The sequence below is a fragment of the Amphiura filiformis genome, chromosome 19 (genome assembly GCF_039555335.1).
Source record: "Amphiura filiformis chromosome 19, Afil_fr2py, whole genome shotgun sequence".
Classification (NCBI taxonomy): Eukaryota; Metazoa; Echinodermata; class Ophiuroidea; order Amphilepidida; family Amphiuridae; genus Amphiura; species Amphiura filiformis.
Genome location: NC_092646.1, coordinates 44,691,978 through 44,709,511, shown reverse-complemented (window position 1 = coordinate 44,709,511; position 17,534 = coordinate 44,691,978). Strand labels below are relative to the sequence as shown.

The following is a 17,534-nucleotide window of genomic DNA, read 5'->3' as shown; positions in this document are numbered from 1 at the left end:
TTGGGGGCAATTATTCTTACGAGAAATTTCCTCGTCATATTTACTGGTTGGTGTCTCTTACAGCCAATCTAGTAAGTAGTACATTCAATTAATCATGTTATCTTTTACAGCTTCCTAATGTTTAGAATCACGCAAAAGTCCCGGTCTCTAAGACAAAAAATGGTGTGCTGTACACCAGAGAACGGAACAACCAGCAACCCGCGTTTATTATCGTGTGATGCATTGGGTATTGCTTTGACTCTTGCGTTGGAAAAAAATTATATTGCATAGTTCACTATACCAGAATCGTGGGGATTTAAGTATATATATTGACAAAATACTCACCGATCATAATCTATTGCATATTGCATATTTTCATTTATTTTCATCTGTTTGTTGGTTGGTTAGCTCTTTTTAAATCTTCATATCAATTTTGTGTTATTTACTTTGGCAAGTTGTGACAGTTTAAAGCTTCATAAGCTACAGAGCTTTTATAGTGTGCAGAGGCCACGTAGGCAAATATGATATTTACTTTTACTAATTTACAACGACGATTTATTCTTATGGCGGCGATCCTGACTTTTAGACCACCCGCGCTATATAGGGCTAAAATATTACTATTTCATCAAGGTTTAATATTCTAACAAGCTTAAACTAAAAGTTTCATCTAAGGAGTCAAGCTTTAAACTATTTAGCAAAAATATCCAACAAGCTAAAAACGATTTTTACCCGTTTTTTAACAAGCTAAAACCAATTTTTGAAAAGAAGCTTAAAACGTCCATTTTTTCATCGTAAAAATCATCTAAAAAATCTTTAAAAAAACCAGTGACCTACCTAGTATTACTAATCTATGTTTCCGATGATATCCAAGAAGCTAAAATATTGTGAAAACGGGCAGGGCTTTGAGTAATGAGGGAAATTTCGGGGTAAAATGTATCACGTTTTTCGAGAAATTCGCCATTTTGAATAAACAATGTAAATGCAGAATTGCGTCACGCAGTAAAACGATGTCAAACGCGATTGAAAATGCATGATACGCTAGCGTAAATTACCGTCAAAACGAGCGTACATCAAGCGCTTGTGCTACGCGAAAACTTCGGAGCTGGCATCACCGGTTTTGTTACCAGCTCTTTTACGTCAAAAATAGCTATAAAAACGTGAATTTTGGAACAAAATAAAGCTTGTTCGATGGAATAAAAGGTATGTTTGTACAGTTGAGAACATGTTTAACCTTGTTGCAAAAGTTTAATATGATAAATTTGCAATTTGTACCTTATATAGCTCGGGTGGTCTAAAAGTCAGGATCGCCCTTATGGCTTTGGAACAGCTTTATAGCATTATTTATAGTAGGCTACTGCTCATCACGAGAATCGTAATATTTTTAAAATTCCACGATATTGAAATTCATTAACCAAGAAATATGTTTTTTCAGGCTTAAACGGATTGGAATATTAGGTGGCCTGATATAAGACTCTATCTGTTTTTCATACATTGCAAAAACAAACAAAAATCACCATATCTGCGCAAAAGAATTTATATAAAGGAAAAATGATATCGGGTTGAATGATCGAAGTAAGATCTTAACGTGTATAAGGTACTCATTATCTTACTCACGTCAATATTTTTATTTCTCGAAAAGAATCGGAATACTATATATTATTATTACGTTTTGTGACTTCAATTACGATTGAATTACATAAGGAGGAAAGGAGAGTGAAATATAAATTGTGACAGTTAGGCATATTGGGATGCCCAAGTAGTCACACAGATGTATGACAATGTCACTTTTTATCAATAGTTAAATAGTCTTTCAATCAGGCGCAGAATTTATCTTGAAAACTAACATGAATTATTATAATCTGTCTTGCAATTGCAAAATTGCTGGAGACACAAACAATACAGATAACATTATGACAAATGCTTGTCGTTTATTGCTAGTTTCGGTAATGCACTAATTAACATCGATAGACATACTTTAAGTGGAACGAGGATGAAATAGGTTAAGGTTGAAAGGTCAAAGCGCATTTTCTGCGATCATGTTATGTGGCACAGCAGTGGCCGCGATTCACCAAGTGTTTATAAAAGGCTGTTAGAATGAGATAAAATTTAATGCTAATTTATTGCACATGCTAAGGAAGCCTGATTACCTTTTTTAAAATAGCAGAGTGGGAGGGTTTTCAATGGAATATTTTTGTGTAAAAACTGAAGCATCATATGTATAAAAGAATGTTTAAATATTAAAGCCATATTATAACATTTCTTTAAAAATAGATTAGTATTCATTTTCAATAAAATATTAGCATTTACTGTCAGATATGTCCCCTTTTAATTTTGAGCCGAACAAGTGAGGTAAAGCCAAGAAAATCGGAATTTACAACTAGCGCCAATGCATGTTACTCCGGCGGTTGTAATATGGTACGACCCTCTGGCGTGTGTGTTTGTGTCCCGCACGCCGTGTACGTAGGGGTGTGTTGACATCGCATACGCGTTCGACTAATATTTCTGTCGTAATAATAAAACGCTGATTCAGGCGGTTTATTCAAAATCTTGGATTTTGACTACAGCACCTAAAGTCTTGATTTTTGCAGAGAATCTTTGTTTACTAAAGTACATTACAATCGTGTAAAAACCTGAATTTAAATTTTTTTTGAGGGCGTTCTGCTCAGCAAATGTTATAATATGGCTTTAACTGTACATCATATTTAACGATTCGGTTTATTCGGTTTATGTGGTTTAGGAGGTACAGAATTTTATTTCAATTTTATATACGCCAAAATAGTTTTTTAATGTAGTGAAAATTAACACTGAATTGATGGTAAAAATTGTATGTAAAATTTACATAGGTCCACACTAAAGATTACTGTTTCGTCTTTATGGGAATCTAATCTTTTAATATCTGAAAGAAACTTTGGGGACCTATGTGGACTTTTGCTATAAATTGCAAAAATCCAGACCGTCTTACAAACAAATGGTAGGCTGACCAGGTTCTCTACTTTGCAAACTGACGCGATGAGCACATAGCACATGCACGAAATCAAAATCGATCATGTATTAGATAATTTGATTCAATATTCGATTGTGGTTTTTGTCATACTGTAAAAACTAAGCATTTAAATAACAAAATGTAAAATCGATTGTCTACCAATTATCTACATTGTTGATTATTTATTATACCATCATAAATGATACGTGGAAGAGTAAGTATTGTTCAACAATTGGAAATAATACCTAAAGTTTTTGGATTAAAACAAAAACGATATTCTGTCGTGCGAAATTAAACATACTGCATTCAGTCCATATTCGAGTATTATAACAAGTTTGCCATTTATCACAGTTTGTACAAGTATAATTTGTTTTCTAATCACAGTGATATGTCTATGTCTTATTGTTTTGTGCAATTTTACGACCATTTCGCGCCAAAAAGTACGACTCATGGATGACTTAATCTTAGATTCAAAACTTGAAGAACAGATTCAAAACAAATGTGCATATTATTTTTGCTCCCGAACTTATCCATGTTCCTCTTTTATTTTGTGAAACATCATAAGTAAACATTATCTTCAATTTTTGGGATTCCAACTTTTGGCGTGCGCGCAATAAATACAACATAGCAATACGTCTACAGTCAAATTGACGTTGCACATGACCCCAAACTTAAAGGAAAAAAGCCGGAGCCTCTCGGCGACGGGCCACGGGGAAATATCGGTAATACAAACCGACGTACGGGCAGCGCTGCTTTCCAAGGCATCAACGACTCACAATGGCCTCAAGTAAAATAGGATGCGTAAAGACATGATGTTAGCGATCCAGCTATCCCTAATCTACTTAAAACATAAGCAAAATGTGTATGGTTACAGGGTATAGTTACGTGCCTGCAAGCTTTCGTATCGCGACAACGGTGTAATAAACCACTGTTACACTATCTCATGTTGTTACAAGACAAAGACAAGTGGTGTAATGTAGGATGGTTAAGCAGGATTTATGCGTAGTTAAGCAGACACTTGTCCCTCAAAAATAAACACACCCGAGTTTCATTTTCTACCAGATGCGAATATTGATGCGTTCTATGTGAAATGTTGCTACAAAATCTGAGAAAATTTGTATGAAAGTTAATATTGCGCTCATTTGCATTCGGTTGTTGATGCATGACCTTTTGAGCTGTAGTTCAGAAAACTATTTTGTGGCACGAGGTATTAATACCTAAGTTTGTCTAGTAGATGGGTACTTGCTGCATTTTTAATAAAACGCTTTTAGGTACTCGAACTATATTATGCCTGATTAACATACACAAAAATAGGCTACTGGTTTTAGAATAACCATGTTTTACACAACAAGAGCAGACCCGTAGCCAGGATTTTTTTGTGGGGGTGCGGAATTTCCCTGCGTTACTTTTTTATATATAATATGGACTTCCTTGGGTACATTTCCCCCTGAAAAGTGGAACTTTTTGTCAATTGGAGGGGGCCTGAACGAGAGAAAGTCATACACAAAGACAATGCATACATAACTTCCGTCGTTTTATGCCGTGATTCCGACATTTTTATATACACAATAATGGTGGCATTGTCTCAATTCAACAGGATTGACAGAACTTACATTGTAGTAAATGATAAAGTGACCAAATAAATGGCATGATTCAACACCCCCACATACAACCCCCCTACATACATACACCCCCATGTACCACACTTCAACACATAAACCGGTTATAACAGAAAAAAATTATACAATGTAGAAAATAGTATTTTGGCAAACATGATATTTCTTGATTGTATTGAGCTTTACCAGGTCGTCAAGATAATTTCTTAAGCTACTACCTCGTACATAAGCTTTGTTTAATAAAATCGGTGGTCTACAAGCGAAGATATGGCTAATTGTGTAAAGAAGTCCTGGAACAGCTAGGGTCACTTTTGTGTCTTTGTGTAGCAAAAGTGACTGAACTGAGTTGAGATGATGAACCATCTGGTCGGTGATCTTAAGATGGGTGAATTTAAACAATGGATCATTTTGACGTGGTATTTTAATTGATAAATTTGAAATACATATCATATTATTTATTTACTATTAAATGTCAATTAAGGGAAAGAAAACCTTTGCTTTTGTTCTGAAATCCTTGACGATAAGCTTAATAGACGATAAACAAACTTGATACGTGCGAATATGACAAAAAGTGGCTCAACTCGGGCGATTTAAGTAAAATCGTTTGAACCTGAACTAGGAAAGAAACCAACTAAAGTGTTTTTGTTAGCCAAGATATTACTGATTATGCTGCGTATCACATTTAAGCCATGGCCCCATTTTTTTCTGAAAAACAAAAATGTAATTGCTAATCATGAAAGTCAATTTTACGCGATGCAAGCTTCATCATGCGCGAAAATTTCAAAATGGCCCAATTTTTTATCTAGAAGATTTAGTGACCTGAGCACAGCGTTTGAGCCCGAACTAGTAAAGAAACCAAGTAAAGTATTTCTGTTTTCCAAGATGTTACTAATTCCACTGCATATAACATTGTTGCCATGATCTCTTTCATTTGTTCTTCAAAGCTAAATCGTAATTGTATTATTTTATTCAGTTATGTACGTTCATACGAGCAGGTAGTAAACAAGAAGTAAAAAGATAAAACTATTAACTGCACACACCATTACCCACTGAGGAAGGAACCAGTTGGTTCCGAAATATTTGGGAAAATAACTTGGTGAGTGCAATTGAAAGTTTTAATCTTTTTACATCTTTATTGTTTCAATCTGTATACATGTATTCAAAAATGCAAAATGAAACAAAACAAAACAAACAAAACAAAACAAACAACAAAATTAAAACAAACACAAATAAAACCAAGTCAGCAAAAAGAAATTTATTTTGAAAACAAGTGTGATTTGAGATGGTTTTAAAAAATGCTCAGCGTCGGAGCTTTTCTGATGGTATTTGGAAGTAAATTCCACACGCGAGGTTCGTAAGTGATGAAGGCTTTGTCCCCAGCTGAATTGCAGGTGAGAGAATGGCCAGTCTTGTAGCGTCTGAAGCAGTATGGAGAGAGAGAAGTGGTATATCTATGAATGTCATTTTGCAGGTATATTGGAGCTGAGCCATTGACACACTTATAACGATGGTGAGTATTATAACATTAACCCGCTCCTTGACTGGTAACCAATGTAGAACGGCACGATTTGGAGTGATATGTTCACGTCTGTTTATGTCATGTCGAACTGTTCTGAATGCGTTGAAGGTTTTTCGAAATTTCAGTCGGTATTACCAGCAAGAAGGGAGTTTCCATAGTCCAGGCGAGACAATACCAATGAACGAACGAATGACATGATGACAAGAGTTCTAATCAAGGTAGCGTCTAATCCGAGCGATATTTTGCAGTTGATAGTTCTTGAGAGAGTGGCAAAGACCTGCAACTTGATCATTCATAGATAGCATGGAGTCCAACCGAGGTTACGAACACAGGTCTGACAATAATGCCTCAAACTTTGAGAACAAGACTATGTGAAAACATATTGATATTGTGAGATGGATCATAAACTGCAGTTTTGAAAACGTTTGATGGCGAGAGGAGTGTCGTGTAGAATAACAAACCTGAGTATCGTTTGCATAATGAGATAAAAATGATGATAATCGGATTATCCTGCCGATGGGATAAACATACATGAAGAGGCCCCATGATGAAGCCTTGAGGTGTACCACAGTCAAGTGCAACAGAGAATTATTAATACACACACGGCTGCAGCGGCCAGAAAAAAACAAATTAGTGGCGGGCAAGAAACGCTAAATGTGGTTGAAGACGATGGAGGAGAGTGGTATGATTGATTGTATCAAAGGCTGATGTGAGATCCAGCATGGCCATTAATACAACTTTGTTTTGATCAAGTTCATGAAGAATATTTCACATTTAACAAGACAATTTTAGTTGCCCTTCCTGTATGCTGACTTCATATAGCTCATGTTCAGAGAGGCGACAATACGTTCAGTGACTTTGGTATGGAAAATCGGGATTAGGCCGGTAATTTTTCTTTACAGGTGGGTGGTTCGATTTGTGCATATTGCGTTTGCTATCTTACATTAAGGCCAACCATTAAAACAGTCTGATTCTAAATATGTTTGAACTGCGGTTTTGATATGAGGAGAAAAATGTGTACAACAATGCATCATAGGATAAATGCACCATATGGTGGTGTTTGCCACGTTTTTGTTTACACTGAAATCGCAGTTTTGATGAGGTAAAATGGAGGTGAGGGATGAATCTTTCGATCTAGTCACACAAGGGTGTCATACGGACACAAAACATGACAGGCTTACTGTATAGGGAAAGGCGTGACCTGGACCAACTCATTCGTATTCGCTATATTCGCCGTAGCAATAGGTGTGCATTATCTTTGAATGTATTGCCCTGTACTAGACCTGTACTGTTACGCCGTTTCCACATCATTGCATACAGATTATCAAAATACAGGCAAATTTATTACTTTTTGGTTCCGTTCTCCCATTAAATTTACATTCACATTATTTTTTATTCATTATTATTGTTCGATTTGTATTTATTTCCTCACTTTTCTTATTTTTTATTATATTATGTAGATCTGTAACTTCTTTTTCTCGTAAAATATTAACTATGCATCACAGATAATTTTTTGAATGCCTGAAGCTAGACAAACAATTTGGTCAAAATTGTACAAAATCGGAGCATATTTATTTTGACCCCTTAAAATTTGACCTTCGGCCCTTTTTGGCAATATAACTCCGTAATCACTGGTCGTACGAATACAAACTTTGTTTTGATTCCTACGACAAGAGTAGACGAATGTGGTATGCTTTTGAATGAATTCGGAACATGCTTTGACACCTGTATAGCCCTGTAGGGTGGGTGTATTTGGGGGTCATTTTATTAGGGTAGTTAAAATAAAGCTTGGTTATTGTCATTTTTGGATTGAGCAGGTTGAAATTAGGATACCAACTTTTACTAAGAAATGCCTCATGAAGTCTGCTTCAAAATAAATCTTGTCTAGTCTATGCGTGTAATTTGACACTAAGCCATTTTACATTTGTCAGATACACATTGGCGTTGCCAGGGGGAGCCGGGGGGAATGCCCCACATATTTTTCAGGGATAAAATGGGGACGGTGAATGTAAACTGTCATTAAAATCAATAAAAATGTTGACAGATGGGGACGATAACTCGGATTTGCCACCCCCACACTAAAATCCTGGCTACTCCACTGCAGATGCATTTTTCATGAGTTCGACAGAAAACAACTAAATTTCAAAACCACGAAAGTTACGCATAGCTGCATAATACGATAAACCATAGGAGGATTTGACAGTCAAGTTTACACATAACTATATAGCATGGTCAGAAACAAAGGATTCTTTTACATCGTTGACTCTTTCTATAATGAGATCTTAAGTATTACCAAGACTGTGTGTAGGCATTGACACATTTTGTATTCAACCATTCATAAAGTGACGAGAAACAGGTTAGTTTTGCTAGGTTGATCTACGTGGATATTTCGGAGCACCAAAGACAACAACTTTATTTGACACGGATGATTATGTAATAGAATAGCAAAATCTGTCAGAAAGTCACATGTATGTAAGTTAGTTGCATTAGATGGTGGTGGCCTATAGATAACATTAGTCCATTGCGGATGTCGAGAACACGTACCATCTCAAAAGATTGTATGTACAGTGTAAACTTCACGGTTGTTTGATGGGATCATTTATTAGTTTTTCAAACAAAACATCATGTACAACCAAATTTTAGGCTTAAACAGCTAAAAGTGATATTGTGCTAATGTATACAGATGCTTTTGAGTCGTTCTCAACTTTAATTTCCCCTCTTTTACAAAATTATTCACTTTTATAGTATTTTTTAAAGCTTTTTCGGATATAAAATGTATCTATTAATGACAAAATTAGTGGCGCTATTTACTTACTGGAAATTACTCTTTCAAGCTTTTAATACAAATAATTCATTTTATTGTTTAATAAAAAGTTTATAAAATGTCCTTTTTGCTTGTTTCACCTATTCCAGCTGTTTTAATGGCGGTATTAATCACCTAACCCTTGCAAATAAAGAAATATGATTTAGGATATATACCACCATCTATAGTTTGCATTTAGTTAATAATAAAGCCAATTCTATACACATAAAACATCTAATGGTACAATGAATCAATGGCACAATGACTTCAAACAAAGAAGGTGGCTTATACCTGTCAATCACATCACCCTCATTGCGACTTCTACTGAGCTAATTAATGACAGCATGATTTACATTACTAAACTAGGTTTCTTGTAGGAAGAGGATATCAACACTATTATCAAGCACAAAGTCACACACATAGTTAGTCTCGTACCTGGTGGAATACCCTTACATGAGCAAACACTTAAAGACGGTCAGAAGAGAGCAGATCACAAAGATTACGACGGCTCGGACTGGGTGTGGATGGAGATGGAGGTCTTTAGGACTAGAAATGTATTGGTGTTAGTTTCTTGATCAACAAGTTAGTGTTCTTTAATGAGACTAATCCACATTCTCAGCATTGTTCTCGTGGTGTCCAACCTTGTTCTCCTTGGAGGAAATAAACTGTTGCAAGGATCTAGACGTTTATGAGCGTAATTGGCGTAAAGCAAGCAATATAGCGTTTAGAGTAAACTATTTGACTGCTAAGGAATCACACTACCATGAATAACTCGAGTCAGCAAATAGTAGGAACATGTATGTCATCTTTAGCAAATTATTGAATACTATACATATACCGGACTGTTAATCGTTGAATGACTGGAGTAATTCCTTTGCCAAATTGTTCACTTAGGAGGTTGCTAAAATCAGACGTGATCTGAAGATTAACGGCAATAGCAATGGTCATTTAAGCTGTCATGTTTGTGTATCTAACTCATTCCACCGCTGAATAAGTAGGGTCTACTCCTTAGTCACTGCAACTGAAGTTTTGGCCTCTGGACTCTATGTGTGTTTAGAAGAATAGCGTCGACATCTTGATTGATTCACTTACAGCTACCATAGTGATCTATTTCCTTCTTTTATCAAGATGCGGTGGTTAGCAGCATTATTAAGAAACCGACTTGTCCAAGTTCATCGAAAAAGTTATTTACGTTCAAATCAAATGGTCAGGTTGAAGATTTCCAGTCTGCTTTCAGATCAGCACGGAAACAGCTTTAATATGTGTTAAGTCTGATATCTTGAAAGCGTTTGAGGTGTGTTCCAATGTCTGTGGGAAAACAGTACTGTTGTAGTTGTCATACTCGATCTCTAAGACGCGTTTGATACCGTTGACCACAAAATAACCGGATCTGCCTTGAAGTGCGTAAAATCCTGCGTCAGTAACCGTTTCGTGTGTGTGTTGGAGATGGTTCATCTGCGGTTCGAGCCCTCAACTACGGTCTTCCACAGGGTCCAGTTATTGGCCCACTGTTCTTTGTTTGTATACCTATTGAAATAATTGCTATTATCTGTAAACATAACATCAATTACCACATGTATGCTGACGACACTTTATTCAACATTTGACCAAGAGGTTGATGGTAATAGAAATAGATAAGTGGCCACGTTATCATCTTGTATCTAGGAAATAAGTAACTGGGTGTCTCCCTAAAAACAAGTTAGTTAAGGACATTCACTGATCGCCAATGATTGCCCATTTAGGACACGATAGGCCATGGTGGCGCAGCGGTACGGGCTCTGCCTCGCTATCGGTTGATTGCGATTTCGAGCCCCAGAGGTGCCATCGTATTGTGTACTTAAGCAAGACGCTTTACCTTACTTGCCTCTCTCTACCCAGATGTCAACTGGAAAGCTGTTAATGAATATTGTCCATTGAGCGCCGCCCAAAGGTATGAGCATGCCTTTGGCATTGTCCCGGGGGCATTGTATGGTAGCTGACATATTCTAATAACAGTGGCATCCATGTAAAGCGCTTTGATACACGTTAAAGGCGCTGTATAAATGCTAATATTTTTTTTTTTTTTATTATAAAACTCACCATTAAAAAATGAATCTCAGGAATGTCTGCGGTAATCATCACTTCATCACCATTGACAGCTGTCACCATTTTGTTTGCTCACCCATTTTGTCCAGACTCAACTATGCAAATTCTTTGTACTCGGCATTTCTTCAAAGGACTGGGCAAACCTTCAGCAACATGTATATCATCCTTTAGCACCACTATTAGACGGACTCCATTGGCTACCTGTTTAGAAAGGGTACTTTACAAAAGGCTGTAACTCACATTTAAATGCTTCAACCTCAACCATGTCAACAGACACATCCCTTGATATCTCACAAATGCTGTCACATGTTACTCACCTGTCAGAAGTATCGTCTAAATATGATTACCTTATCCAAATTCCACGCACACATCGTACCTATGGAGACAATGCATCAAGAGCTGCAGCAAGATTCTGGAACTCCATTCCGACATTATGATACGCTAATACAGTTCATGTTTTTAATAAATATCTCAAGATCTTATTTTTTCCCCGCAAACTAATTCCATCGTCTCCAGCATGTTTTTATCCTTGTTTATAATAACAATTGGTTCTTTGAAGTGCATGTGTTTAACCTACCTTTTTGAGTGCATATCCGTGTTTTTCACGTTTTCTTATCCTAATAACTGCTTTTGTAAGGTTTCTGTTTCATTCTGGTATTTTAAAATTCTATCCATAGATTTATACTTTTGACTGCTTTTTAATTATGCTTTGTGTGTATTTTAAGGTTTTGTTTGTTTTAAATGCTTCTGATTTTTTTGCAGTTTTGATTTGATTGTACTTTTTCTTAAGTAGAGGCGCTGATTTATTGTTGCTCAATAATGATGATAGATATATAGCACATGAATTTGCATAATACAGCGATCTAGTTTTGAAAAAACGACGTTTCAACAAAAAGTGTCATGTTGATAGTTGGTGTTGTGGGTATAGTTTTGTTAGTAATCAGTCAGGCGTAGGACTAGGCCTAGCAAACACAACAAATACATCCTCGAAGAACTATATCAACCAATAAGATAACTATTTCTTTCATAAGCTTTTCAGGGTGCTTTTATTTTGAGGTTGCCTCGTCTCTTTAGGTACTTGCCCAATATCGGGTATGTTAAGCTCTTGCGGTAGGCTGTTTCAGTTCTCGAGAGTGAGCGGGAAATTAGAGTTGATGTATTGGTCGGTTCTATCAGTTAGCCTGCTGTATGATCGATTTAAGCGTGATGATTTGAATCGGCTACACGAATTTGTGCTCAATCGTGATTTTTGTTCAGAAAACCACGAGTGAGCATAAATTAATTAGTCCATCTCAATAGTCCAAGTAGTTTTCTGTTATTAAGTGACAGGTATTCCAAAATTTGTATAGATGCATGTCTTTGTTTGGTAAAAAATAGGTAAAAATTAGGAGCAGTGATGGCTGCCTGCATGCTAAAGCACGGATTTTTTAAGAGGCTCAAGTTGTAATTAGTACCATTATGAAAATCGCGTATACATTACAAAACTTTATGCACATTGTGCGCGGAACACCTCCTAAGTGCGATGCACATGATGAATAGGGGCCTGTTTGGGGTTGCACCCCAAAGGTTGTATCACATGGTAATAAACATGGTGTGCCGGTTATTCATTCCTGGAGTACAGCATCCATATTATAATATTCTCTATCCCATGGAGAATACAAGAGGATATTCGCGCATGTTTCTAAACAAAATTCTATATTTTGTGAGTATGTTCTACCACATGGGATGGCTGGGTGGACATTTATCAAATATGCCGAGTACTTCGGGCAGGCCTAAGTTGGAACGCATATGCAACAAAAAGGAAGATTTGTATGCCTCATATCGACATTTTCGAGGAAATAATATGAGAGAAACGACTCTGTCAAAATTCTCGCCATCTTTCTGTAGGGTTGACCTTAAATTGACAGACTCACCAATTTGCTTGTTCAAATCCACCAATGCTCGAAATGCATGAAAATTTATCCCCATTTCGTAGTGCGTTTCACCTTGATTGTCCTTACATGTCACTAATAATGTTCTCTATTATTTTTGTCTCAGGTCAATACTACGCATCAACAATGTTTCTCATTTCAATATCCACTGCAATGAATGTATTCGTGCTAAATATCAACGAGAGAGGAGGCATGGACGGTCGTCCTGTTCCCCCATGGCTACGCGCACCTTGGTCTTTGATTACTTAGCCATTATTTGTTGCGTCCAACGAGGGCCTTGCCCTTTTGTAAATAGACGGTCTCGCCGTGACCAGCTCGGCAACTCTGAACAACTTGAACTCCGCTATAAATCAGCGGTTCACAATAATCATAGCATGGGTGGTATGTCCGGTATGTCTGGTTTATCTCAGCCCTACCCATCACAACGAGAAAGTATATTGACCAACACTACTGGTAGAAATGTACGATTTGGTGGTGGGCCATCGTATGGTGAAAATGATGTGTTAGTAGATGATAGGCAGGATAGGATGGCGGAGTTTGAAGGACCAAGCGAGAGAAGACTTGCTCGAATGGAAAGGGCGGTAGAAGCAATATTAAAACATCTCAAGAGTGGACAAAAAAGAAAGAAAAAACAATCACAGCAGAAATCGGACTGGGCCAAAGTTGCCAAGGTATTAGACCGTGTACTACTGATTTTATTTGTGTGTTGTACTACCGCTACATCTCTGACTTTGATGCTACAGCAATCACCATTTAAAGAAAGGCCACCGCTTTCAGTAGATGACACAGATCCCGTAGGCGGCGTAGATTAAAAGCAACATTTTCTCCGGTGTATGCACACAAAGAAACAACAGTTATTGATGGCTGATAAGCTAATAATTAGTACTTGCTGCTTCACCAAAACCAGCGTAATGTTGCTGATCAGGACACCGTGCCACGTGATTTTAAACGTACTTATTATAAAACAATACATTCGTCGGTAATTTGAGGGCTTGGATGAGAGGAGTTCTTTTACGCTAGATATAAATGCGAGTCCACACGCCTTATATAAATACAAACATTGCACACAAGTCAACCAGTTAGTCGTATATCAAATTGAATCAAACTCACAATAAAATGTAAAAGTAGAACCCATAGAATAATGCAACCCACTCCCCTACTAAAATGCTAATATATTGTACAATACAAAACTTAAAGTACTAATATCGAACACTTTAGTGTATATAATGCGAATCGGAGGGGAGCGTGACCTCTCGGTGTTTGCACTCAAATTTTGAGACAAGTAAAAATTACATTCAAGAGAAAGGGTATAAACAATGGTGAAGGAGATCCCAAGACTTGATATAAGGGGTATAAATTCTGCCCTTTGTCTCGGGAGGGGGTTCATTTAATATTATTGGGCTTAACTCAACTTAATTTTGGAAATATAAATACGATTATTGTCTTCCTCAACTTCCTGTATCATTGTTTATCAGCGAGAGTGATATTGCACCACCAGGTTGTGACATTTTTTGACCTTTAGCCTTGATCACAATCTCGTCTGCTCCAGGAATTTGAACAGACTCGTCTTAAGTTGCAGAAACTATTCTTTTACCTTTGCGTCAAGATTAATATAAGTAATAAGGACAATTCGTCGTCCGTATTCCATAGTGGCGTATAGTGGGGCGCCGCGAATAAACAACTTTTCGAGAAAATCGGGTTTGAAGAAATGCCAATTTAAAATCGAGTTGTGTAAATCAGACATTCATTATATTTTGTAAATGATGTGAAATTTCTGTAGTAAACTAAATAGATTTTATTGTTATATATTTTTCAAAAGAAATAAATACATACTATTGCTGGCAAACTGAAAATAAAACTATACGTCACTATGGAAAACGAACAAAACGCAATACCCTAACCTAACGTTAACCGTACGCCACCTCGGTCGCCGTGTAATCCCTATGGCGTTACTTTTCGTCGTTCGTATTCCATAGTGGCGTATAGGTCCGATACGTGTACGCCACTATGACATACGATGTTTTTCATTTTGCCCGATATTTCATACTTATAAAATGTGTATAAAAAGTGGCGTATGGTCGATACGCCACTATGGAATACGAAAAATGTCACTTTGTAACTATACGCCACATTTAATTAATTAATTACTAATTAATTAGCTAATTATGACTGAAAGAGAACATAATTAAAAACATATGTGCCAATTTTCAAAAAAATGACCAAAAATCACTATACGCCACTATGGAATACAGCCGACGAATTTTGCTGTGCTTGAATAATAAGATAATGATAGAATGAAAAGAGAAATTATGAAGTAAATTGAATATTCATATCACAAATTTTGTCATATGAATATGCAGTTTATTCTGTTACAGACAACTCGTCGCCCATTTATCAATAGAGGGTGCTACCCCTCTGCGTAAAATATGAGCACATTAATTGCATACGAGCATATTAAAGTTGGACAATATTGCATAATAATTTGTATAATACTATATAGCATTTTAATAAGGAGGCTGGGTGGAATTATGTGTTGTGTTCGGGTTGTTGAATGTCCAAATGAATGTTCAGTTCGGACAGACCCCATAAAATCTATATATGTATTATGGCCGAGTTTAATAAGGAGTCTCTGTAGGATTATGTGTTGTTTGCGCTTGTTTGAATATCGAAATGAATGTTCAAGTTCGGACAAATCCGAATATTTTAATAAGGAGGCTGGGTGGAATTATGTGTTGTGTTCGGGTTGTTGAATGTCCAAATGAATGTTCAGTTCGGACAGACCCCATAAAATCTATATATGTATTACGGCCGAGTTTAATAAGGAGTCTCTGTAGGATTATGTGTTGTTTGCGCTTGTTTGAATATCGAAATGAATGTTCAAGTTCGGACAAATCCCGTAAAATCTATTTATGAGTATAATAAGGAGATTGTGTAGGATTATGTGTTGTTTGCGCTTGTTTGAATATTGAAATGAATCTGCAAGTTCGGACAAACCGCATAAAATTTATATGTATTACAATCGAGTTTATGACGCCTGTGTCTGGGTGGGGTGTTTGTGCATGTGTTTAAATGGATGCGTGTTTGAGCATGATGTCGAAGAAGGCGTACATGTACTGATTATGGAAGACGTTAGCGTGCAATGGAGCAAAATACACATACGAGAAGTTTGAGTTTGAGAATAGTAAGGAGACCGAAGATGAAAAAAGGTCAAAGATTACCAGGACATAAGTATGGCAGATTGCTAGTTTGATGTGAGCTAATGTGAACCCTGTGAATTGCAACATAAGCTAGAAAAGCTTAGAAAGACGGTTGCATATGTGTGAGAAATGATGTGAAGTTCAAGTGTATATCACGATATAAGTGGATAGATTGAAATCACATTGCGTGTGCATCAGCGAATGTTTGGGTGTACCCCACATTTATTTGACCCCGCAAGAAAACCTCATTTAAACCCATCTCGCTCAGTCAGTGTTGCCGATACCTTACAAGCAGTGAAAGAAGCACAAAGGCGTGGTGAATCAACAATTGACCTCCCAGTCCGAGCCAAATGTCCCACGTCAGCTACGTTTAGCCAACGGAGACACTTCATTGATAACCCATCCAATACTTATTGATGTTTGTTGCTCCATCAACTCGTTAAGAAAATGTACTTTCCAAAAAAGTTAAATATTCATATGAAGCGTCTATGAAGCCGTGGTAAACGATCTCATGTTATAAGCAATTTGGAGCTTTAACCGTAATGTTGGCAATATAATATTGTACTCTATTGTCAATGATTTCTATACATATTGTTCTGGATCGATAGAGATACAGGTTGTGAATATAACTGACATTAATACGTGAATGGTATTTTTATAGGCCTATGAACAGAAAGACAAACAGAAAAAAAAAAAAAAGGGCCGAACCTAGATATTTCAGATGAAATGATAGAATAAATAATAACCCATAACAGCCTCTGCATTAAAGTTTAAACTGCCAGATAGGCTGACAAAAATGCACTTCAAGTCCCATTAGGTAAAAATTACAACATTTTTTTGGCGGGAGGGGTATATTCTGTCTCAAACTATTGCCATGCATGATCAACGGCTTCATCAAGACTTGCACCTCTAACATAATATGGCATGTTTTTTTGAGTAAAATACGGGTTTTTTTATTGTTTTGGCTAAATGCAACCTATGCTAAATTTGATACATTTATTAACCAGTGCATTTCATGGACTGCTATACACGCACGGAGGCAGTATGTACGTCCAAGCCTGGATCACAGAGGTTGAAGGTTTTATATAGATAGACCTAGTGTCTTCAAACAGACGTGCCGTGTTGTTTGGCTACATAAGTATGTCGGCATGAAGGGGGGTGTGGGATATGTGTGTAATATGGCAGTGTTTTTATCACATCATGTTTACAGCTTTTCCTCGCGCATTTTTTTGCTTATAAAATGTAGAAATATAAAGCAATGTGATACGTACGTATGTAGGAGGGATGTAGGGGTGTGTTGTGGGCGTGTCAAGTGTGTGTAGGGGTGTGTGTAGATAAGAATGTAGGGTTATAAGAGGCGGACGGTGACATGTGTTCCTGTGCTCTGTTCACAAAGGGTATGATACTGCATTATGTCTGTG

At 36.8% G+C, this 17,534-nt stretch overlaps 1 protein-coding gene across 1 annotated transcript in view; it reads left to right on the top strand.

The window, feature by feature from the left end:
• Positions 1-14,541, top strand: part of LOC140141355 (neuronal acetylcholine receptor subunit alpha-10-like) — a 310,042-nt gene extending 295,501 nt beyond the window's left edge. Inside the window, 2 exon segments of the mRNA XM_072163189.1 lie at positions 13,023-13,138; positions 13,141-14,541. Coding sequence (XP_072019290.1) covers positions 13,023-13,138; positions 13,141-13,728 — 704 coding nt within the window. The 3' untranslated portion in view covers positions 13,729-14,541.
• Positions 14,542-17,534: the final 2,993 nt, after the last annotated feature.